At 36.9% G+C, this 24128-nt stretch overlaps 1 protein-coding gene across 1 annotated transcript; it reads left to right on the forward strand.

Moving 5' to 3' along the window:
* The first annotated feature begins 390 nt into the window (after positions 1-390).
* Positions 391-16960, forward strand: LOC132066247 (uncharacterized). Its single transcript, XM_059459595.1, has 18 exons — positions 391-488; positions 1402-1474; positions 1671-1714; positions 3317-3359; positions 3527-3739; positions 3844-3915; positions 4621-4692; positions 5193-5237; positions 5378-5457; positions 5561-5625; positions 5704-5770; positions 5849-5962; positions 12015-12088; positions 12833-12930; positions 13031-13090; positions 13822-13890; positions 13971-14024; positions 16585-16960. Exons 1-18 carry the CDS (start codon positions 391-393, stop codon positions 16639-16641), a joined length of 1398 nt encoding a protein of 465 aa, XP_059315578.1. The 3' UTR covers positions 16642-16960.
* The last annotated feature ends 7168 nt before the right edge of the window (positions 16961-24128 follow it).

Consider the following 24128-nt stretch of genomic DNA (forward strand, 5'->3'; position numbering starts at 1 on the left):
CCTTGTAGCATTAAAAAAGCTCCTATAGTTATTCATATTTACCAAAATTAGCTCCAATTAGGCGTAAAATGGATTAAAAATATATTTAAATTTAGTTGAATAAATAGATTTTTTATAGTATGGCTATACTTTTTACACATCATCACTCTTTATAATATTAAAAAGGCCATAAAGTTATTCAAATTTATCAAAATATGTGATAATTTTTAAGATAATTCAGGGAGTAAAAATGGACAAAAAAGATTGGCATTCTCATATACAGTAGCAAAGTAATAATAACCCTTGCTGTTTTTGCACATTGTTCGTATTACCAGAGAGTGAATTGTCTGAGGCAAAAGTGCAGACATTTTGGGAAAAGAATTGGGTTGAGAGAGTTGATGGTCTCCGGCAATGTCGCACATCGAAAGCAAAGAGGAAGTTGAGCGTCGGAAGATGGAAGAAGCCCTAGAAGTCAAGTCCCTCCGCCGTATCATCAGCGCATACCTCAAGTACACACACACACACACTCTTTAATTCCCCATTTTACAGTTACTTACCCTAATCTATTCATAAGTTTTAATAATCACCAACCTTCCAATTGTTTTTTCCACGTGCATTAACTTACTCTAGTGTAAATTAATCTTATTCTGATATGGACCTGAATAGACCGGAATACATACACTAATCTCGGATTGACGCATATTTGTTTCACTCCATTATTTTGCGGCTGTCTTTGCTATGACGCAAAATGTTTTCTTAGAAAATCAACTAGGTTTTTTACTTGTTTTCTAGTATTTGGTAAGTAACCAAAAAGATATTATCTCTAAACCATTTGATATTAATCTAGCAAAACAGTCTTGGGGGTGGGATGGGGTGTGTGGGGAGGAGACTATGAACTTGGAATATCATTTGTTTTTCTGCTTCCATTAGGGAAGTCATTTTCCTCATTTTTAAACAACTTGTTTTCCTAGAGAAAATGTTTTGTTTGACCAACCAAACATGGAAAATTGGATTACATTTTCTGCAAAATGTTTTCCGCCATACCAAACATATCCTAAGCCTCAGTAGCTTGTCAACCTATGTCTGAGAGCCACTATTTTCTTCAGTTGCGTTTAGTTTGGCAATATAGAGCCCGTTTGGATTGGCTTATAAGTTGCTTATAAGCTGTTTTTAGCTTTTTTGAGTGTTTGGCTGGCCAGCTTAAAGTCATTTTGTGCTTAAAATAAGCCCAAAAAATTAATTGGGCCAGTTTGACTTAGCTTATCCAAAGCAGCTTATAAGCTGGAAACAGCTTATAAGCTGCTTTTTTTAAGCCCATCCAAACAGGCTGATAGATACATATGACCAAAATAAAAACTTATGCGCGTGGAATAATACTATTTGAAAAATGCATTCTGATTACTTGTCTTACTTTATGTACAGTTATCCTGAAGCTGCAGAAGAGGATGTGAAAAGATGGGAAAGGTCTTTTACAAAGCTACCGCCACACCATAAGGTATTCTTTGTCCCTGATAGATATTTTGTTGCATGATACTTACATTTCTGAAGCAACCTTGTTGAGTTTGCAATTTATTGTTTCCCTTTTCGTGCCATGTCTTTCTTATGCGCTGACGTGGTTGACTTAGCTAGTCCTTGATGTCCTCAGATCCCTTTGTCTATACTTCTGCTGACTTGTGCTGCATGCTTTGCAGGCCCTACTATCTCACCTTCCCTTGAAGTTTCAGAAGCTTAGATGGTACATTTATCTGATCAACTGACTATACTGCTGATTAGGATTAGTTGTAACCTTACATGCAATGAAATTGATTCGATTTCCTTTGGAACATTTGAAAAATTTGTGCTTGCTGAAATCTTAGGATCTGCTGTTGTTATTGTAAAAAATGTGATAAAGTGTAACCTAACATTGCTAACCTGGGTTTAGCTGTGAGACTAGCTATGCATATAGCTGTTTATGATGTGAGCAGAACTACTTTGAAATGTAATTTTGCATGTCTTCCAGAGAAACCTTTTCCTCTTTCATTCGGTGGATCAACCAGCGGGAAATAAGCTGCTGATGAGAACTACTAGGTACCCATTGAAGGAAAATGATGAATATGATAACGTAATGGAATTATTTGTAATTCTTAGACGCTTTATGAAAACTAGTTAAATGAGAAGATGTGCTTTGCAAAGGTGAGGCTGCTTTCAAAAAAAAAGGGAAGAATGTGAGGTGGTTGCCTGAAGGAACCTGAATTGGGCTGAAGTTTTCATGGTTGAATCCCAGTGATAAACTAAGGTCGCAATGGCGTGGTGTATTTGCTAATAAAGCGCACTGCTACTGTATTCCAAGATAAAAGTTTGCATCTAGCTTTAGTTTGGGAAAGGAAAAATCAAGAATTTTTTGAGCGTTCATTCTTTCCATACCTTTTGATGTCTTCTCCTCGTTCATATTCTTTATGTGCATTTACATATACTATATTTTCTCATAAGAAGAAAACTGAGGTTGAATAGTGGATGGTAAGGTACTTGCGTTCTCCTTGTTTCATTTTGTTTGGCAGTAGTATTATTGTTTAAGTCGTTTGATTGGGGTTCTCTTTAGTGGATCCTCTCTTCTCAACATGAAATAAGGATATATCACAAACCATTCTTATTTTAGCACAAGAGTGAAATTATATGACTAACATACTCTAATCATGTGCCTCAATTTAAGTTCAGCCCTATTATATTGATACTATTCCACTCCAAAAACTATGAACCGGAAAATCTGATCTCAAAGTATGAGCACGTTAGTGGCGTGGGGCTGATAAGGTAGCAAGAAGTTTGTTGCCCTACTTAAACATATTTTGTGTTGTTGATGGAAAATCAGTTTTGTGTTCTCAAAAACGATGTTGGCGTTTTCTTTTGGAAAATCAGTTTTATGATGTTATCAAAAACCATGTCGGTGTTTTCTTTTTCATTTTGATGACAGTGGTGTCCGGATTAATTTGCATTCACCTACTAGTGCGATGAACCTCCTATTCCCCTCAAGCACAAGTGTGGGGTTAAACCTGCCCACGAGGACTGACACTACGTGTCATAGTTGGAAATTCAACCAGGGATGTTGTTACGCTAAATGCCTCAACCACCAATGTCCCCTCATGGACAAACCATGTCTACTTTTAAACGTGCATGTCTGCCAAGAACCCCTTTGCCTTTTAGCTAAATTCTGCTTTCACTGTTATTCTAATATTATCATATGGTGCTACATGAACAACTTTGTCTTCTAATATGTAAGAATTGCAATGGTTGAAACACTAGTCCTTACTCTCTAGCATTGTCTTTTTTGTGATCCAAACCAATCATACTTTTTGTGGTGCAGGTGCATCGCTCAGAATTCATATTTCATATTTGAGATGCTAAAGGTGATGCGGGGCTCTTTATCAAATTTTCATCTTCTGTTCTATTTGTTCATTCCATCCTGTTGGTTTATCATAAATTTTTGCCATTTCATGGTCTTAAACCTAGTAAAAACCAGTTGTTTGTATGATACAATAAGCTGAGGTCCAATTGTTCATGTGTTAACTTGTAGATGTTTGAGCCGCCACTTGATATGAGCCAGGATGTTGATATTTGCCAACATCTAGATGATTCGTCAGGTAGTCATCACTTTTATAGATCAAGGAACCTTTGCTTCTGTGAGTCAACCTCAACTAGTGGTGGAGTAGATTGCCACTGCTCGGCTGAACCGAGCTCTGAAGAAACCTGCAATGGGAAGTGCCCGGCACCAACAAAATTTAATGAGGTCCTTACTTCTATGCAGTTGTTGGAAATTTCTGATATCTGGTGATTACCGTGTTACTCTTATTTTAATTTTACTATGGAGTTGACCTTTGTAGATGACAACAGGAGCAAGGCATTGATGGTTGTAAGAGCCTTCCAGACCGGGACACATATGCTTCTGCTTGTTGCAATGGAAATGTAAAGCACCTACCTGAAACCTCCAATTCCCGTCATTAAAAAAAAATAGAGTTCAAAGATATGTTATCTATGAGTTCGAGTAGTAGAATTAAAAGATCAGGTGGTACCTTTTAAAATAATCAGGTGGGTGATAAAAAAATATAAATCTAATCACAATGGTCAACCCATTCCCATTTTTTAATGGGAGGGGATGGTTGTCTAGTGATAACTTTATAACTGTAGTGAACGGAGTTTCTTTTATCCCTGATGGACCATAGGATCAATGTAAATAAGTGCTAAATCCTTTCAAGTCAAGAAAATAATCCCAAATGAGCATGATGACCATTTGAAACAAGATCCATTTAGAGGTGAGCGAGGAATGCCTTTTTTCTCGTGCCCGTTGGTGTTCTTATTCTATCTTATTACACTAATTGGTCTAAGTGGTTTCTTGGGAAAAGACCCACGCCGTAAGAAAAAATAACTCATATGTAGTTTGTAAAGGTTCTGAATTGATGTTTGGTAATTTGATTGGAAAGAGTAAGTACCATGATTGTCTCTCTTTCTTATTGCACATGATGAACCACCTAAAGGAGAGAGAAATAGTATTATCCCTCTTTCCCATGTCTTGTATAACTTTGTCATTTTACTTCCTTGTAATAATTACTTACTCTTGAGGTAGTTAATTTGATCTGCTAATACTTATTTCCTTACCATCTGCGGTTTCAGTTATCTTCATCACCTCCGGACTGGTTGGACCCATCTATGCAGCTGCATGTTCCACTTGTTGATGTGGATAAGGTATCTTGTTGTTTTTGGTTCTGCTGTTTGAAATATGTTAGTATCTGTCCCAGAGAGTGCATACAGGAGAGTGAGCTATTAAACTAGTTTTTTCATGCAGTAAGTTGCACCTCTCCAGGATGACAGTTTCCTTTTTTTTTTTTAAAGCTATGTGGAATATTTCCTGTCTCCGCTTGAATAGGATATTGTTCAGCGTATCCAGATTGGTCTTTTCCATCCCACTTTAAAAAGTCAGAGTAACTAGAAGTCAGTGAATTTCCATTCTCATGTTGAATTGTTGATGTACTGTAAAAATGTTACATAATTTCCGTCAAAATTATTATTGGACAGAATGGATATATAGGAAGGATTCATATTGCTGTCAACTGTCAAGTGTCAATTAGTTTGGTATTGAGGAAAAGTTGTTTTGTTGCTCATCGGTTTAGCTAAATTGTCTTTTTCTTTGTTATGTCGTTATACATATGCGACTACTGTGCTTCTTGAATAGTTTTTTTTCCCAGGTTCGTTGTATCATCAGAAACATTGTAAGAGACTGGGCCAAGGAGGTAGACATGGTTCTTTATTGGTTTCTTGACTTATTCTTTACTATCAAGTGAACTATCTAAGAATATCCCCAGACAGAGGCAAAAGGGGAAAAAGAAAACAAGAAAATGAAGATCAACTTTTTATTGTCTTTATTGTACAGGGTGAAAAAGAACGTGATCAGTGTTATAGGCCCATTCTGGAAGAGCTTGAACGCCTATTTCCTAATCGATCTAAAGAAAAGTTCGTCACTTCCTTTTGCAGTTTCCATTGCCTTTAATCTTAGGCTATTTGTTATTTCTGTTGTCAACTGGAAAATTCTAAAATCTTAGTTCTTCTTGAGTAGTCCTCCAGCCTGTTTGGTTCCTGGCGCTGGACTTGGAAGACTTGCTCTAGAAATTTCATGTCTTGGTAGGTTTCCTGGAGTTGGAACCTTTCCGTAATCTGGTTAATAGCTGTGCTTAACCCAATACTGAATCTTGAAAACAGGTTTTGCTAGCCAGGGAAACGAGTTCTCATACTACATGATGATCTGCTCCAGTTTTATTCTTAATCAGTAAGTTCTTAGGTCAGTCATTTCCTAAAAAAATGTGGATCCATGGTTCTGACCTTGCTACCTTTGTAACATATATAGTACCCAAGCTACTGGTGAATGGACAATCTTTCCATGGATACACAGCAATTGCAATTCGGTGTCAGACAATGATCAGCTTCGTCCTGTCCCAATTCCAGATATCCATCCAGCTAGGTATGCTCAACGTGTTTGTAGCGTCTTATGTGTTCTACTGCTCTCATGCATGTCATGCTTATCAAATGAATTTTTCTTTCTTGATAATGATATGAATACTTGGTGTAACCATTCAACTTGTGAAATTATCTGACATTGGATATTATTAGATCTGTGAATGTGGTGGGATGGTGAAGGCTAACTTATGACACCGTTTTTAGTGGTCTGTGTTGCAAGTAGCAGGATGGAAATAATATGACGCAATAAAAGTCAAGAAGATTAAATTATCATTTTGTTTTACATGAGTTTTAAATTCCAAAACTTTTGAGGTTTCATTTTGTTTTACATGAGTTTTAAATTCCAAAACTTTTGAGGCATATCCGGGGTCCAAACTGGATATTTAGGAGCCAGAATAGGTTTTTCTCTAATCAGGGGTGGAATTTGAGTTTTAGAAGACTACTAAATGACTGGGAGATTCAGAGACTAGCAGATTTCTAAAAAACCTTGGAGCAATTTAAGGGACCATCTGATGATGAAGACTGCCTAATCTGGCATAATCACAAACTAGGCAAGTTTTCTGTAAAGGAGGCATACAAGACCTTTAACATTTTCAGAAACCAGATTGATGACTTGCCATGGAAATTGATATGGAAAGCTAAGATCCCTTTCAAAGTTTCTTGTTTTGTCTGGCTGCTAGCTAAGCAGGCAGTACTGACTCAGGAAAATCTCATGAAAAGGGGTTTTAATTTTTGTCCAAGGTGTTTCTTTTGTGGTGAAGAAGCAGAGACTGTTAGTCACCTGTTAATTCACTGCAAGATTACCTTTGTTAATTCACTGCAAGATTACCTTTGTTAATTCACTGCAAGATTACCTTTCAGATATGTAGTTTATTCATCAATTTGAAAGGGTTATCTTGGATAATGCCTGCGAAAATTGTACAATTCCTGGAGATGTGGAATAGTTATGCCAACCTTTCTGGCCACAAAGAGAGATGGAGAATTATACCAGCTTGCATCTGGTGGTCTGTGTGGAGTGAAAGGAACCTTAGATGTTTTGAAAATAAGTGTGATTCTTTACAGAAGATGAAAATGAACTGTCCTGCTTTATTCTATTTTTGGTGTAAACAGGAGTATATGGAAGATCTAGAATCATTTATGGATGTCTTAGGTTCTATATAAGTTTTTGTTATAGGATTGAATTCTGAATACTCCTATGTAACTATGGAGACCTGTAACTGTTTGTGGCAGGTCTGATTTTTAGATAAATATACAAGTGTTACCTTTTCAAAAAAAAAAAAAAAAAAAAAAAAAAGAATAGGTTTTTCTCTCCCTCTTTATAATTATTTTAGGTTGTAAAATGAATTCTATGATTCAACTTCTCTGCATTTAGTTGGTTATCTGCAGCTTCTTCTATAAACAATTCAAGTATGAGGTAATTAGAGCTTTTGAGTTGTTGTTTACCACTGCCAGCACCTTCGCGTCTTAGTCCCCATAATTGTACAAAATGCAATGAGATGATACACAAGTCGTATACCAAAAAGAGAGAACCTACACCAAAATATGGTTCTCCTTTAAAGAAACCCAATCTTCTAAACAAAAAGTGACCTCATAGGTACACCAAAAAGAAACTAGAAATATAAGACTATTTTGCAATTTAACAAATTCTTGTTCAACCCCTACAAATGCTCTCTTATTTCTCTCTTTCCAAATTACCGCTAATGGAGCAACATGCCATGCCCTTGTGCATCTTTTCCCCCTCTTGACGGCCCAACTATGCAATGCCTCTTTCACTATGTCCGGCATCAGCCATTTCCAATCCAATTAAGAACCACTGGCTACAAACGAGTAGCCACCTTGCTATGTAAAAGGAGATGGTCTACATCTTCGCCCGAACACCTTCACATGAAGCACCAACTAACATACATGATCCTCCTCTTTCGTAGTTTTTTCGTTGTCAATATCACTCATCTCGCTGCCAGCCACACAAAGAAACACACATCCCTTGGCGTCATGGGGACCCAAATAGAGCGGTGTGGAAATATAAGCTCCTCTCCCCCTAACAAAGACTGATAATATTACTTGACAGTGAATAACCATCCATACCCTCACGCAATCTCCATACATTAGCTATAGTGTGGTTTGTTCTGCCCATACAATATCTCAACCAGATCATGAAAATGACTTAACTCCAATCGTAGAAGTTCCACCTGAATCTCAAGTCCCAATGTGCTTCCCCGCATGTGATCTACTAATTTGCTGGACTGTCATCTCTCTCTGGCACGATACTTTGTATAAGTTGGGAAGAGCTTCCCCTGTGCCCCAAAAGCTAACTCTGCTTCCGTCCCCAATTTTGGAAAGAAAAAAAAAATGTGACTTCTCCCGCATCCAAATGAGGCCGTGATGTCTCTAGTCCTCCATCCCCTTTCTATTGCTTCATATTTTTCTGCTATCACCCCCTCCTTAGGGCATTCTTCCATCGTGAACTCCCAATCCATTTACCTGACAGAGCTTTGTTGAAGACCTTAAGATTCTTCACTCCAAGCCCTCCCCATTTCTTTGGTGATGTGACAACTTTCCAACTCACTAAATGAAACTTCTTAATTCACTCCGATGCATCCCATAAGAAGCTCTGTTTATGTCTTTCCGATCTTTCGAACACGGTAACCAGAGCCTTCAATAAGGACATGGAATATGTGGATATACTAGACAATGTACTTTTTATCAGTACTTCCTCCCCTCCTTTAGACAAGTACCTTTTTTTGCCATCCTACTAGTCGCTTCTCAACTCTCTCAATCACCAGATTTCAGACCGCAATATCTTTGTTTGAGGCACCTAAAGGTAGCCCAAGATAGGTAGTGGGTAAAACACCTATCCTACAATTCAGCTCCTGCGCAAGCTCATCAATGCTGTCCACATCGCCTACCAGTATGATCTCCACATTTTTGAGGTTAATCTTGAACTTTAAATAATTTGGAACCAAATGAGTGTCTGCCTCAGGTACAACTGGATACCCTTTTTTTTTTTTTTTTTTTTTGACAATGGTAAACAGTATATATTTATAAGTTGTGTTTGTATCCAAAACATAAAGGGGATTACAATAGGAAGACCAAGAAGCTTACTAAATGTAATCTAGGACATCAAAGATAGATTCTATGTTTTCTAGACATTGTTGTTTACACCAAAAATATTAAAGCACTAAACAGTTCATCTTTATCTTCTGGATAGAGTTTTTGTTGTCTTCAAAGCATCTTTGATTCCTTTCCTTCCATAAAGTCCACCAGATACATGCAGGGTCAATTCTCCATCTCTCTTTCTGATTGGATAGCCTTCCTTATCTGTTCCAACTAATTAAAACGTGAGTTATTGATGTGAAAAACATCAAACCTGTCACAAGTAATTGTAAAATAATGATCGTAATCGATCTCGTTGAATAACTGAAACTTAACAATTTCATCTCACCTATTAGTATTGAAAAGATTTTGCAATAATGAAACTGGACAAATACAACTCTTTCCAGAAGATTAAAATATGAAAATAGAAAATAAATTTTGGAAGTAGGTTGAAGTCACTTACCTTTAACGGCTTGATGAGGATTCAAGAGAATTTGCCGTGAATAACTAATCTAAAATGCGTCAAACTGTCACCATTAACAAAATAATTATCATAATCCATCTCGTTGAATGAATGCAACTTAACAATTTCATCTCACCTATTAGTATGAATTATGAAAAAGATTATGCAATAACGAAACTGGACAAATACAGTATTACTATAGGTGCATTCCATAATCTCTACAACAATAAAGATTATATAATGATTAAGAAAAAAAATAATTAAGTTGACTCTGTAGTGCAAATCTCATTTGATGTTTGATAATTTGGCACCGAATCAGTCGATGTATAATAATTCACGGCAACATTGTTTTGCCATCCAAAGTAAGGATAGGAAAAATTATATTTGCAGATTTAGTGTTTATTTTGAACTTTTTTTGTGAATGCTTTCTGCCATGGGTATAATTAATGCAAGAATGATTACTTGTGATAGAAGTCTATTACCTTAGTAATTTACCAAAATCCTATGAGGACAATAGTTATTGAAAATTGGGGACTCCTAAAGTAGAATTTTACGGCATTGAATAATTCTTATTTAATTAGGATTTGATACACTAACAAAGGGTAAAAAAGTCGATAACATTTCACTAAGGCCTTTGTGCTTTTAATATAGTATAGATAGATCATAGCACCAAAGATGAGCCGGTCGGTCAACCACATTCAACAACCGAAATTCTTGGCTTTATTATAAATTGGGTCTATTCTTAGACTCCTTGGAAAGAACTTCCTCAAACTTAATGATCTCCTTAACAATTATACTAGGATTTCTTGGAACAACAAAGATGCAAGCCTCTTTTCTACCTAACATTCACTGTCATACAACATTGATGGTTTTATAACTGTTATGTAGAACTTAACTTTCACTTCGGTAGGCATTCCTCTATCACATAACACCCTGGTAGCACTTCTCCATTTCAACCATCTCGTTCTATGTATAGTTGCCGGCCAGGATTAGTTCGGAGGAAACTGGTACAAGAGTAAATGATTTAGGTCAAGAATAACCTTGTTTTGAAGAGATAAATAGGTAGGTGGGGAAGTGCGCGTAGTCTTTGTTGAGCTATATGAAAACGTTGTGGGTGCTTGATTAGGTTGGAGGAAGTGCTATCCGAGTAAATGCGTTATCATAAAGATAACCCTTGATTCGAAATGACAAATATTCTCAAAAGGAAAATAAAAAGAAGTCTTTGTTTGCATATATATTTTGCAATTATAGTCGCCCTTACTGAGTAGTTGTAGTTTTGCTCATTCGTTTATTGCCCTTTGATTTCTGCTTATATTTGTTGGGTCTTGTACTTCGATTATATTATTTATCTATGGTAGCTACTGCTCCTTTCTTTCCGTACTGTTTTATCATGACTTTCTCGCTTTTATTATTTCTCATTTTCATATTGCTTTGATATGCTTGTCCTTATACGACCTTTTGCCTTGTTCTCTCTTGGTAGGGTCTTTCGAAAGCTTGACCTTCCTACCTTTCAAGGTGGGGTAAGGTCTGCGTACACTCTACCCTCCCCAGACCCCACATTGTTTGATTCCACTGGGTATATTGTTGTTGTTGTTGTAGTCTCCCTTACTGGGGATTGACATAGTAAAGGAGGCTAAACAAAGCTATCAAAGGGATGTGCCCAGGCTCGGAATATCCTTCTTTCGTACCCAAGAGTAGCCCTATTTCTAATAGGAGCAATTCAAGCATTAATTAGTACTACCTCAGATCTAAAAGGAAAGGAAGGAGAATAAGGGAAGGTGCCAAGTAGCTGATTGCACATTACTAAGGCAAGGAATAAGACGACTGAAACTCTTCCCAAAGTTGACTAGATCTTTTGATGTCATCATTTACTTCCATATCCATAAGTCTTCTTCTTGGTTCTCATAAACTAATTTGTGCAGACTTTTCACTTTCTATGCCACACCCGTGTCGGATTCTCCAAAAATACACTTCTTTTGGAGAATCCAACACACAACCATTTACATTTTTGAAGAGTCCGACAACATAGCTCATAAATACTCCCTCCGTTCCAATTTAAGTGTCTTATTTTGACTGGGCACGATGTTTAAGGAATAAAAAGAGGCTTTTGAATCTTGTGGTCTTAAATTAAAGATGTGTGTAATGTACTAACATATCCTTTGAATCTTGTGGTTTTAAACTTGCATGTAGGATGTTTGAATTGTCAACCTACTAAATATAGAAAGAGACACTCTTTTTGGGACAGACCAAAAAGGAAAGTAAGACACTTAAATTGGGATAGAGGGAGCTCTTAATTTTTGTTTGATGTATCTTTGCTAGTTTGCTAGATGCAGTTAGTTGAATTACGCTGTGTGAGAGAAATGAGAATAGTCTATGTTATACGCAACATCATTTATGAAAGCAACCGATCATTTTTGAGTTCTGCAATTCACTCAATGGTTTGTACCATTTGGTCTTTGCTTCTATATGGTATTGTTCTGATTGATTCCTTTGGAAACAGTGCAGGAATTACTGAAGGCTTTTCCATGTGTGGTGGTGATTTTGTTGAGGTTTATAGTGATCCAAGCCAAGCAGGTATAGGAGATGGAAAATTCCAGAGGAACCCTCCAATCCTGTTGCTCCCACTTATATTAATTCAAGTCAATTCAAATATGCCACTTAAATTTAGTCCACTAATCTTTATTTATGGCTAATTTCTATGTGATATTTCATGTAGAAATATATACACATATGTTTACATTAGCTTCAGGACCTTAAACAGAATATCTTAAGCACAATACAGTACTCCTTATATTTACCTATAGTACAAGGATAATGTATTCTGATAATTCATCTATTCCTTCTGGAAATGAGAGCTGCAATGGGGGTATACACATGCATCTTAATGGGTCCCAAAGTGAAGTTTTGTCCTCATCTTTCAGCTCATTAGAACCACTTTCAAGCCCATTTGTCTTTTGCTAAACATAATCAGTTGCGAAAATAATCTGTAACATCCTTCAGCTAACAATCAGAGCCTCAACTATATTCTTTTCCTTGGTGAAAGTGTCTGCTTTTTGCTTTCTTTTGTAGGCATGCATTTCCTATGATTGATCACCATAAACTCAGTTATCTAGTAAAATTATCATGGCATATATTCGGTTCTTTTCTTGGTTGTGGCGTTTTGGGTTCGGGGGGTCGGGGTGGGGGAGTGCATGAATGGTTCAAATGCAATTTGCTAAGTCTCGTCATGTGTCGTCTGTTGATATGTTCTAGTCATTGTAATTCATTAACTCGGTAACATCATGATAGAAGCTATTCTTATCAGATATTAATGTGCAGGAGTTTGGGATGCAGTTGTCACTTGTTTCTTCCTAGACACTGCCCATAACATTGTTGAGTATATTGAGATAATCTCAAAGGTCCTCAAAGATGGTGGAGTAAGTAATAGAGCTCAACATATTATTCAAATTTTTTGATCATTTGTTTGTTCATCTTTTATATATTTATTTTATGGTGAATGATCTGCTTGCCTTGCAGGTCTGGATAAACCTGGGGCCCTTGCTTTATCATTTTGCAGATATGTATAGTCCGGAAGATGTAAGCTCTCTGTCTACAAAAATAAAAAATAGCTGCATGTTTAGTATTTAAAAATCGGAAAAGGCTCAAATATGCCATCGAACTATCGGAAATGGCTCATTTATGCCACTCATCATAGTTTGACTCATTTATGCCATCGAACTACAGGAAATGACTCATTTATGCCATCGAACTATAGGAAATGACTCATTTATGCCACTCATCAATAGTTTGACTCATTTATGTCATCGCTCGTTACCAAAATGACTCATCCATGCTATTTTTCATTAACGCCGGTTTTATAATACAAGATATGACACGTGACCTCCAATTAGAGGTCTACGTCATTTAATTAAACCAGCCCAATTTTAAATGCCCAATTAACAAAAAATCCAACCCATACACCCTGCCCACCCACAACCATAATCTAGTTGGAGGCCACGTGTCATATATGGTATTGTAAAATCAGGTTTAATGAAATATGGCATGGATGAGTCATTTTGGTAACAGACGGTGGCATAAATGAGTCAAACTATTGATGAGTGGCATAAATGAGCCATTTCCTATAGTTCGATGGCATAAATGAGCCATTCCTATAGTTCGATGGCATAAATGAGCCAAACTATTGACGAGTGGCGTAAATGAGCCATTTCCGATAGTTCGATGGCATATTTGAGCCTTTTCCGTTTAAAAATTGATGATATACTCGTTTTACTGCTCCTTCTCCCCCACCCAAAAAAAAAATAATCCAGGAAATGTCTATCGATCTGAGCTTGGAGGATGTGAAAAGGGTTGCTCTTCATTATGGATTTATCTTCGAGGTAGCCTCAGCTTCGTCTGAACATTTTCGTGGCTTGCACCATATTTTTGTTAAGATTGACTGCTTTATTTTCTTGTGCAGAAAGAATCAACTATCGAGACAACATATACTACAAATCCACAGTCAATGATGCAAGTAAGTTTAACATCTTGTGTTAGCTATGTGCTATTCATACTCATTTTCTCCTGTTGACATTATATTGCTGTTCCATGTGCTCTTCAAAATTTTGACAATCTGTTGTTGACTTGGATCGATTTTCTCCATACTATGGTAGTTGCTTTATTAGCACTTTATAGATAGATGTGTGAAAAGAGAAAAGAAGGGACAAAGCTTTTGTTGATATTGCTGACAACATAAAATAGGATGACTTATCAAGAAAAATATACAAAAGAGTGCTCCTATAGGAGATTTGAGCTACATGAAATAGGGAAAGTTCTTCATAATTCTTGGGATTCTTAATTATGGTAATGTGATATTAAGTGTATTTTACGTATTACTTGTAATGATTCTTTCGTCTTTCAACAATAACATAATCATAGAGAATGTTCTGCATAATATTAATTTTCTTGACTACCTTAGTTAGAAAACATTCTATAAACAGATGTCTCTAAATAATTGACAAATTTATCTTGTATTAATCATTCAATCAATCAACCGTGTATCAGTGACAAACTAGTTTGGATTGGCTAGATGTAGTATAGTTTGCTAGTGTTACCAAAGGAGGAAAGTAAAAGAAAGCTGTGGTTGGTATGGGCTTCAAGCACTAAGCGCAAATGACGCACGAGGTTTAATGAATAAAGGAGCAAATGTTGAAAATTAGTAACTATAATTTTTCTCTAGAAGATAATAATTGTACATGTATTTGAGAATAATTACTATGAGCACAAACAACAATTTTATGGATAAAAGGAATATAACAAATTACAATTGAATGAAATAAGTTATTTGTTTAGTGCTCTCTTTAAGATAAGAGTCCATAGGTGATGAGAAGTGTTGCCTAAATTAGGTAAATTGCTCAACCTGTCTTGCACGCTTCAAGTTTAAGTGTCCGTCAAGGGAGGCTTTGGCTACACTGGTATCCATTCAAGGAAAAGATGACTAATTATGGCGGTTGGTTATTGTTAAGACATTAAGGATGTGTTTTTGGAGCCACCGGTGGATGACAGTTTTATTATGATTGTGTGTAATCCTCTGAGTGGTCAAAACGAACCATAACTGGGTCAGAGCCTCAGAGGGTTGCATTGCGCTGTTGACAGCATGGTCAGAAGCTCCTGGTGTACCAGCTGGTACGTCTAGTTCGATATAGGAGCACCAAAGAAGATCAATTGCATATTGTCTGTATTTTTTGTTAGTCATTGGCAGTTAGCGGTTACCTGTTTACAGAAATAATAGCTCTGGCCTCTGGGCGGGACTCAAGTTCATCTGATAGAAACAACTAGATCTAAAGATGATGAGTGATGGCATAATAGATGATATATCTTAGACCTTCCACTTGATTGAATGATATGTGTAATTTCACCAACAGAGTTGCATCTGATACTTCTTTTGCAATTACATTTATTTGTATTGAAGTATCTGACTACCATGCTATTAATTTATCATCCTTTGCATTAGAATGCTAAAATGATTAATGTAGTCTATTTTCATCTTTGTGGTCGTGAAAGAAAGAAACATCTTGCTAAGTGATAACAGGCAGCTCCATGCCATGAGCTAAGGAGCTTCTAGTTCCATTAAAGTTATGGCTTTCATTTCCTAATGTGCACTAAGATTGACAATTCCTTGAAATAAATTAGATAGTATTCAAACTTACCACTTATATATTGCTCAACAAATAATGCATCATATATTCATGATCAAGAGAGAGCATTAGATATCTTACTATGGTCTTCTTCACTTCTTAATTCCTAGTGAAATGAAATTTTACAAATGAGGAAACTTCGAAGGCTATATATCAAAATTGCAGTAAATTAAATGAGAGCATATATCTGCAATGCCTTCTCAAAAAAAGCATATATCTGCAATGGCCTTCACCACTCGTTAATTCCCAGTGAAATGAAATTTTACTACTGAGAAAATTTCGAAGGCTATATATCATAACTGCAGTAAATTAAACTAGCATGTGCGGTACTATTGGCATATTCTGCGAAGTTCGGGCAAATTCATAGTTTGAAATCCATGCTTTCTGTATTAGGTCCCTAGTGGTTTAGTGGCATAATTTCTTAGATTACAATTAAAAAAATCCTCTTGTATAGATGAAAACAATTTTGATATTATTAGCTATGTGTTCTGTACTACTGTATACTCTATACCTCCCTTTGATTGTCAACATTTTCCGTTTTGAATTTGTCTGCATATTCTCCTTTAAATTGTCACGACCCAAGCCCATGGCATATATTGTCCAACATGCCTCATGGACTTGTCCCACAGACTATGCTATTATCGAGTCCAAAATCGCACGTATCATGTGAACTTGTGCTATGCCGTATAAAACTGTTCACTTTCCTCTCCCATTTTGATATGGGATTCGCCTGAGGTGCCATGTGCACCCCTTCACCTTAGGCAAATCCACATCCGAATGGGAGAGGAAAGTGAAGAATAGTTGCACGAGGAATAGTTAAAAGTTTGTGGTAGGTTCAATAAATCGTTCTTTGGTAATTTTATACATCTACACTGAACTTTGGTCTTTTAAGTGCAGAATCGATATTATGCTGCCTTCTGGACAATGCGCAAGAGAACAATGGCAACTCTGTAGTCGTTAAGAGCATCAAACAGTTTGCATCCTTGTGTTGTGGAATACCAATGAATTAGCAAGCATCAAAAAGTTTGCATCCTGGTGTTGTGGAATACCAATGATAGCCTTGATTCACTTAATATGTAATCCTATTGAAGGCATGCGTTTCTTTTGAAACGGGAGGGAGGAGTTCATAAAGTCATCATTTTTAACGTGACAGATTTAAGAGCAACTTATATGCCTTAATCATTGTAGCAGAGATGGTATGGATGGCTATTTAAATTTAAGATTGTCCGAGTCTCATCAATGTATAATAACTATGAGTGTGGATCATCTCCAATCTCATCAATCTACGGTTTATATGTTGATTTGTTTCTCTTTATGGATTATCAAATTGCAAGCAGATAGTTTTGAACTTTGGTTGATCATTTCCTGGAAGCATTCTCAATTTCACGATAATACATCATTTCTCATATTCAGAAAAGGCTTCCGAGTGCACCAAGTGCTCTCTTACAGAGTATTGCCTCCTGCATTTTTTGCAATGTGTGTCTCTGCAAAGATGAAACACTGCTATATTGTTGGCAATCAATGGTCTATAAAAAAAGTTTTGACCGACTTCGTTAGGACCCAAACTTAGTGGGTCCATCTTAAACGTCCTAGGGACTAATACTCGTCGTTTCATCATGATGCACGTCGCTCTTTTGGCGTTTAGGGATCATGAAAAAGGAATTCAAGATGACCTCAGGTTTTCATGTGTTAGTTCATGGATCCTGCAGAATTTTTTTGACCGACTCTGTTTGGACTCAAACTAGCCCGTTCCAGTGACAAATACTCGTAGCTTCATCATGACTGACGTCGCTTATTTTGGCATTTCAGGGTCATAAACAGGAATTCAGGATGACTTCAGTTTTTTCGTGTGTTAGCTCATAGATCTTGTGGAATTTTTTCGATTGACTTCGTTTATCCCCAAACTTGGTGGGTCCATCTGAAACGGCTTAGGGACCAGTACTCGTTGCTTCAACATGGCTGACATTGCTTTTTTTGGCATTTCAAAGTTGAAACAGGATTCGAGATCACCTCAGCTTTTCATGTGTGTTAGCCCATGGATCCAAACTTGGTGAGTCCATTCCAAACTTCATGGAGGCCAATACTCGTTGCTTCATCATGAGTGACATCTCCTTTTTAGCATTTTTAGGTCGCAAAACATGGTGGGATCCCTGCAGCATTTTGTGTGTGTTAGCCTATGAGTCTTACGGAACTTTTTCGACCGACTCTATTTGAACCCAAACTTGGTGGGTCCTTCTTAAACCTCTGAAGACTAATACTCGTTGCTTCATCATGACACACGTCGCCTTTTCTTTCATTTCGGGATCATGAAACAGGAATTCAGGATCACCAAACTTGATGGAAATGGTCTGGTGACCCGTACTAATAGCTTTGTCATGACTGACGTCTTAGTGTTTATGAGATACGAAATATAAATTTGAGATCATTCAGCTTTCGGTATGTGTTAGTCCATTGATTTTTCAAAAAAAATAAAATCACCGGCTTCCTTTAGACCCAAAATTGGTGGAAATGGCCTGGTAACCAATAGTATTAGCTTCGTCATGACTGGCTTCATTTTTTCTGAGTCACGAAAAACACATTCGAGATCATCTCAATTTTCGGTGACTGTAAGTCCATGGATTACTCAATAAAAAGACGACCAGCTCCGTTTAGACCCAAAATTGGAGGAAATGACCTCGTCACCAATACTAATAGCTTGGTTAAGACTAACCTCGCTTTTTTTTTTTTGCAATTCTCGATCTAGAAATAAAAATTCGAGATCATGTCAGCTTCGGTGTGTGTTAAGTCCATAGATTTTTCAAAAATATCGACCGGCTCCGTTTTGACTCAAACTTTGTATGAATACTGTGGTGACGAATACTAATCGCTTTGTCATGACCGACCTCGCTTATTTTGCGATTTTGGATCACGAAACAGACATTTGAGGTCATCTCTACTTTTGGTGTGTGTTAGTCCATAAATTTTTCAAAAAAATTCGATCGACTCTGTTTAGATCCAAATTTGGTTCAAATGGCCTGGTGATCAATGCTAATGGCTTCTTCATGACTGACATAGTTTCTTTTGAGTTTCTGGGTCGCGAAACAGACATTCGAGATCATCTCTGCTTTCGGTGAGTGTTAGTCCATGGATTTTTCAATAAAAAATCGACCGGCTCCGTTTAGACCCAAACTTGACGAAAATCGTGTCGTGACCAGTATTAATAGCTTCGTTATAATTGACGTCGCATTTTTAGTGTTTCTTAGATACGAAATATAAATTCGAGATCATTTCAGCTTCGGTGTGTGTTAGTCCATAGATTTTTCAAATATAATCGATCGGCCCTGTTTAGACCCAACTTCGTATGAATAGCCTGGTGACCAATACTAAACGCTTGGTCATGACTGACCTCTTTTAATTTGCGTTTTTGGATCATGAAACAGATATTAGAGGTCATCTCTGCTTTCGGTGTGTGTTAGTTCATAATTTTTTTTAAAAAAATTAATTGCTCTGTTTAGATCCAAATGGCCTGATGATCAATACTAATAGCTTCTTCATTACTGACATAGTTTTTTTTTTTTTTTTGCGTTTCTGGGTCGCGAAACAGACATTCGAGATCATCTCAACTTTCGGTGAGTGTTAGCCCATGGATATTTCAATAAAAAGTCGACCGACTCCGTTTAGACCTCAACTTGATGGAATTTGTCTGGTGACCAGTAGTAATAGCTTCGTCATGACTGACGTCGCGTTTTTAGTGTTTCTAAGTTACGAAATAGAAATTCAAGATCATCTCAACTTTCGGTATGTAATGTCCATTGATTTTTTTAAAAAAAATTGACCACCGTTTAGACCCAAACTTTGTTGAAATGGCCTAGTAACCTATATTATTAGCTTTGTCATGATTGGTCTCGTTGTTTTGCGTTTCTAAGCCACGAAACACAAATTCGAGATCATCTCAATTTTCGGTGAGTTACCATGGATTTTTCAAAAAAAAAAAGAAAAAAAGACAACCAACTCCGTTTAGACCCAAAATTAGTGGAAATGACCTGGTGACCAATACTGATAGCTTCATTAAGACAAACCTCACTTTTTTTATGTTTCTCGGTCTTGAAAAGAAATTCGAGATCATCTCAACTTCGATATGTGTTAGATCATAGATTTTTCAAAAATAATCGACCGGCTCCGTTTAGACTCAAACTTTGTATAAATAGCCTAGTGACCAACACTAATCGCTTCGTCATAACTGACCTTACTTATTTTGCGTTCTTGGATCACGAAAATGACATACGAGGTCATCTCTGCTTTCGGTGTGTGTTAGTCCATAAATTTTTCAACAAAAATAGACCAACACTGTTTAGATCAAAATTTGGTTCAACTGGCCTGGTGACCAATACTAATAGCTTCTTCATGACTGACATAGTTTTTTTTTTTGCGTTTCTGGGTCGCGAGACAGACATTCGAGATAATCTCAGCTTTCGGTGAGTGTTAGTCCATGGATTTTAAATAAAAAGACGACCGACTCCGTTTAGACCCAAACTTTATGGAAATGGTTTGGTGACTAGTACTAATAGCTTCGTCATGAATGACGTCACGTTTTTAGTGTTTGAGTTACGAAATAAAAATTCGAGATCATCTCAGCTTTCGGTATGTGTTAGTCCATTGAATTTTTTTTTAAAATTGACCGGCTCCGTTTAGACCCAAATTTGATGGAAATGGCATGGTAATAAATACTATTAGCTTTGTCATGACTGGCCTCTTTTTTTCTGTTTCTAAATCACGATAAATAAGTTCGTGATCATCTCAATTTTTGATGAGTGTTAGTCGATTTTTAATAAAAAGTCGACCGGCTCTGTTTAGACCTAAAATTGGTGGAAATGACCTGGTCACCAATACTAATAGCTTTGTTTAGACCGACCTCGCTTTTTATGCGTTTCTCAGTCTAGAAATAGAAATTCGAGATCATCTCAGCTTCGGTGTGTGTTAGTCCATAGATTTTTCAAAAATAATCGATCGACTCCGTTTAGACCCAAACTTTGTATGAATAGCCTGGTGACCAGTACTAATCTCTTCGTCATGACTGACCTCGCTTATTTTGCATTTTTGGATCGCGAAATTCTGCTTTCGGTGTGTGTTAGTCCATAAATTTTTCAAAAAAATTTGACTGGCTTTGTTTAGACCCAAATTTAATTCAACTGGCTTGGTTATCAATACTAATAGCTTCTTCATGATTGACATAGTTTTTTTTTTGGGGTCACGAAACAAACATTCGAGATCGTCTCATCTTACGGTGAGTGTTAGTCGGTGGATTTTTTTTGAAAAAAATCGAACGGCTCTGTTTAGATCTATATTTGGTTCAAATGGCGTGGTGACCAATTCTAATAGCTTCTTCATGACTGACAAAGCTTTTTTTGCTTTTCTGGGTCGCGACGCGAAACAGACATTCGAGATCATCTCAATTTTCGATGAGTGTTAGTCCATGGATTTTTCAATAAAAAGTCGACCGGCTCCGTTTATACCTGAAACTTGATCAAAATGGTCTGGTGACCAGTAGTAATAGCTTGTTCATGACTGACGTCGCGTTTTTAGTGTTTTACGAGTTACGAAATAGAAATTTGAGCTCATCTCATCTTTCGGTATGTATTAGTCCATTGATTTTTTAAAAAAAAAAAAAATTGACCGGCTCTGTTTAGACCCAAACTTTGTGAAAATGGCCTGGTAACAAATACTATTAGTTTCGTCATAACGGGCCTCATTTTTTTGCATTGCTAAGTCACGAAAAATAAATTTTGAGATCATCTCAATTTCGATGAGTGTTAGTGTCACGCCACGAAACATGGCCTGGGCGTAACACGACACTCGGTGCCTTGCTGCATGTGACCGAGCGAACCACATGGCTTGCCGAATCAACATGGGGCATGAATTGATGCGGAATATAATGTAAACATGCATGACTTGTGAAAACATGGAGTTCACTAATCATAAGTCTGAAAATATTATTATATCATGAATGCGAAAATATAATAATGTAGCCAACGAGGCCGACTCAACTAAACATCTGACATGACATAACTGACTAGTCTTTGAAACTTCTGACATGAGTCTGATTGCTAAACTATATACCGGGACAAGGCCCCCGGCATACCTTGACTACATAACTGATATAAAAATAAAGTAATGATAACACCCCGAATGGAATGGGGCTCACCAAAAGCCGATACGAGCAATGTCCTAACGAGCTAATGGGTTGTCCTGTAAATTCATATCAAAGGGGACGTCAGTACATTTGAATTGTACTGCTATGTAAAATAATTGAATGAAATAAACATGGCATATGAAATAATAGAACTGAATATGTAAGCTGAACATGAACATGAGCATCATCGGACATGAATGTACATATAGCATGAGTAAAACATTTTAAGATGGAGAGCCTTAGTATAATCGACATGTAACCACCATGTAAGCACATGGCGTCTGATCTCTGCCCGATCAGCTAAGCCATCTGGTACCTTGTCAGGGTACAAGACATGAACACGACATGAATGGATACAATAAACCGCAAGGGGTAAACATGAAGGAATCGTCCTAACTGGGCGGAGCGATCCTTATCCTAGGCTAGCATGCGTACTTTCAAGTATTAAACCTTCTCGATAATCTGTGCAACTCCCAAAACATGAACATGGATATAATTGGCTTAGAAGCCCATGAATTACATAAACATGATTGTTGATGTGATATAACATGGATATAGATATATAATATAACTTGCATGAAAACATGGAAGGATGTAGAACTTCATGAAAATAGGCATAATAATTCATATCTTGCATTTAAGAACCCATGAAATGCAAAGCATGTGTATTAATGGATTACAGACGGATTCCCAATAACCAAAATGGAATATCAAGAATACAATAACAAACTAGTAATACAAACATGTTGTAGCATGATACATGTAACTAAGGTTATCACGAATTGAGATGGAAACCCTAGGTTTATGGAACTTCGTGTTTTTAGGGATGAACGTGGCGTGGGGAAGAACAATGATGTTCCCAAACGTGGAAAGAAATTCTACATACCTTAATCGCTCAAAAACTTGTAGAAAAAGTCTGAACTTGAAGAAGAAATCCAAAAGCCTTAATCTTGAATTCTTGAGATAGGTTTTCAAGAAAACCCTAGGTTTAGAACAATGAATTTCTATTTAGAATTCATGTATACATGTTAGAATTCACTTGGAATGCTTAGAATAGGCTTACCTTAGTGTATGAGAGTGATGAGAGGAGAGAACCTTCGTGTTAGGGCTTGGAGAGGATGAGAAAATAAGAAAAGAACTGAAATTGCATATTTATATTGTTTGAGGTGTGTGTGTCGGGAATGTACGGCCCGTACAATAAACTCGAGATCGTATCAGCTTCGGTGTGCGTTAGTCCATAGATATTTCAAAAAAAAAAAAATCGATCGACTCCGTTTAGACCCAAACTTGATGGAAATGGTTTGGGGACCAGTACTAATAGCTTCGTCATGACTGATGTCGCGTTTTTAGCCTTTTTGAGATATGTAATATAAATTTGAGAGCATCTCAGCTTTCCGTATGTGTTAGTCCAAAAAAAAAAAAAAAAAGACCGACTCCGTTTAGACCCAAACTTGGTGGAAATGGCCTGGTAACCAATACTATTAGCTTCATCATGACTGGCCTTGTTTTTTTTTGCGTTTCTGAGGCACAAAAAACACTTTCGAAATCATCGTAATTTTCGGTGAGTGTTAGTCCATGGATTTTTTAATAAAAGACGACCAACTCCGTTTAGACCCAAAATTGGAGGAAATGACCTGGTGACCAATACTAATAGCTTCGTTAAGACTAAACTCGCTTTTTTTTTTAGTTTCTCGGTCTAGAAACAGAAATTCTTGATCATCTCAGCTTCGGTGTGTGTTAGTCCATAGATTTTTCAAAAATAATCGACCGGCTCCGTTTAGACCCAAACTTTGTAGGAATACTCTGGTGACCAACACTAATCACTTTTTCATGACCGACCTCGCTTATTTTGCTTTTTTGGATCACGAAACAGATATTCTAGGTCATCTCTGCTTTCGGTGTGTGTGAGTCCATAAATTTTTCAACAAAAATTGATCGGCTTTGTTTAGATCCAAATTTGGTTCAAATGGCTCGGTGACCAATACTAATAGCTTCTTCATGACTGACATAGCTTTTTTACGTTTCTTGTCACGAAATAGACATTCGAGATCATCTCAGCTTTCGGTGAGTGCTAGTGCATGAATTTTTCAAAAAAAAATCAACCGGCTTTGTTATGATCCAAATTTGGTTCAAATGGCCTGGTGACTAATACTAATAGCATCTTCATGACCGACAAAGCTTTATTTGAGTTTCTGGGTAGCGAAACAGACATTCGAGATCATCTCAACTTTCGGTGAGTGTCAGTCCATGGAGTTTTCAATAAAAAGTCGAC

Source organism: Lycium ferocissimum, chromosome 8 (assembly GCF_029784015.1).
Source record: "Lycium ferocissimum isolate CSIRO_LF1 chromosome 8, AGI_CSIRO_Lferr_CH_V1, whole genome shotgun sequence".
Lineage (NCBI taxonomy): Eukaryota > Viridiplantae > Streptophyta > Magnoliopsida > Solanales > Solanaceae > Lycium > Lycium ferocissimum.

Excerpts from the sequence above, each read along its gene's own strand:
- LOC132066247 (XM_059459595.1), top strand. The coding sequence starts at position 391 with ATGTCGCACATCGAAAGCAAAGAGGAAGTTGAGCGTCGGAAGATGGAA. Across the intron at positions 5,238-5,377 it reads TAAGAGACTGGGCCAAGGAG|GGTGAAAAAGAACGTGATCA; the intron begins GTAGACATGGTT and ends TTTATTGTACAG. Across the intron at positions 13,891-13,970 it reads ATTATGGATTTATCTTCGAG|AAAGAATCAACTATCGAGAC; the intron begins GTAGCCTCAGCT and ends TTTCTTGTGCAG.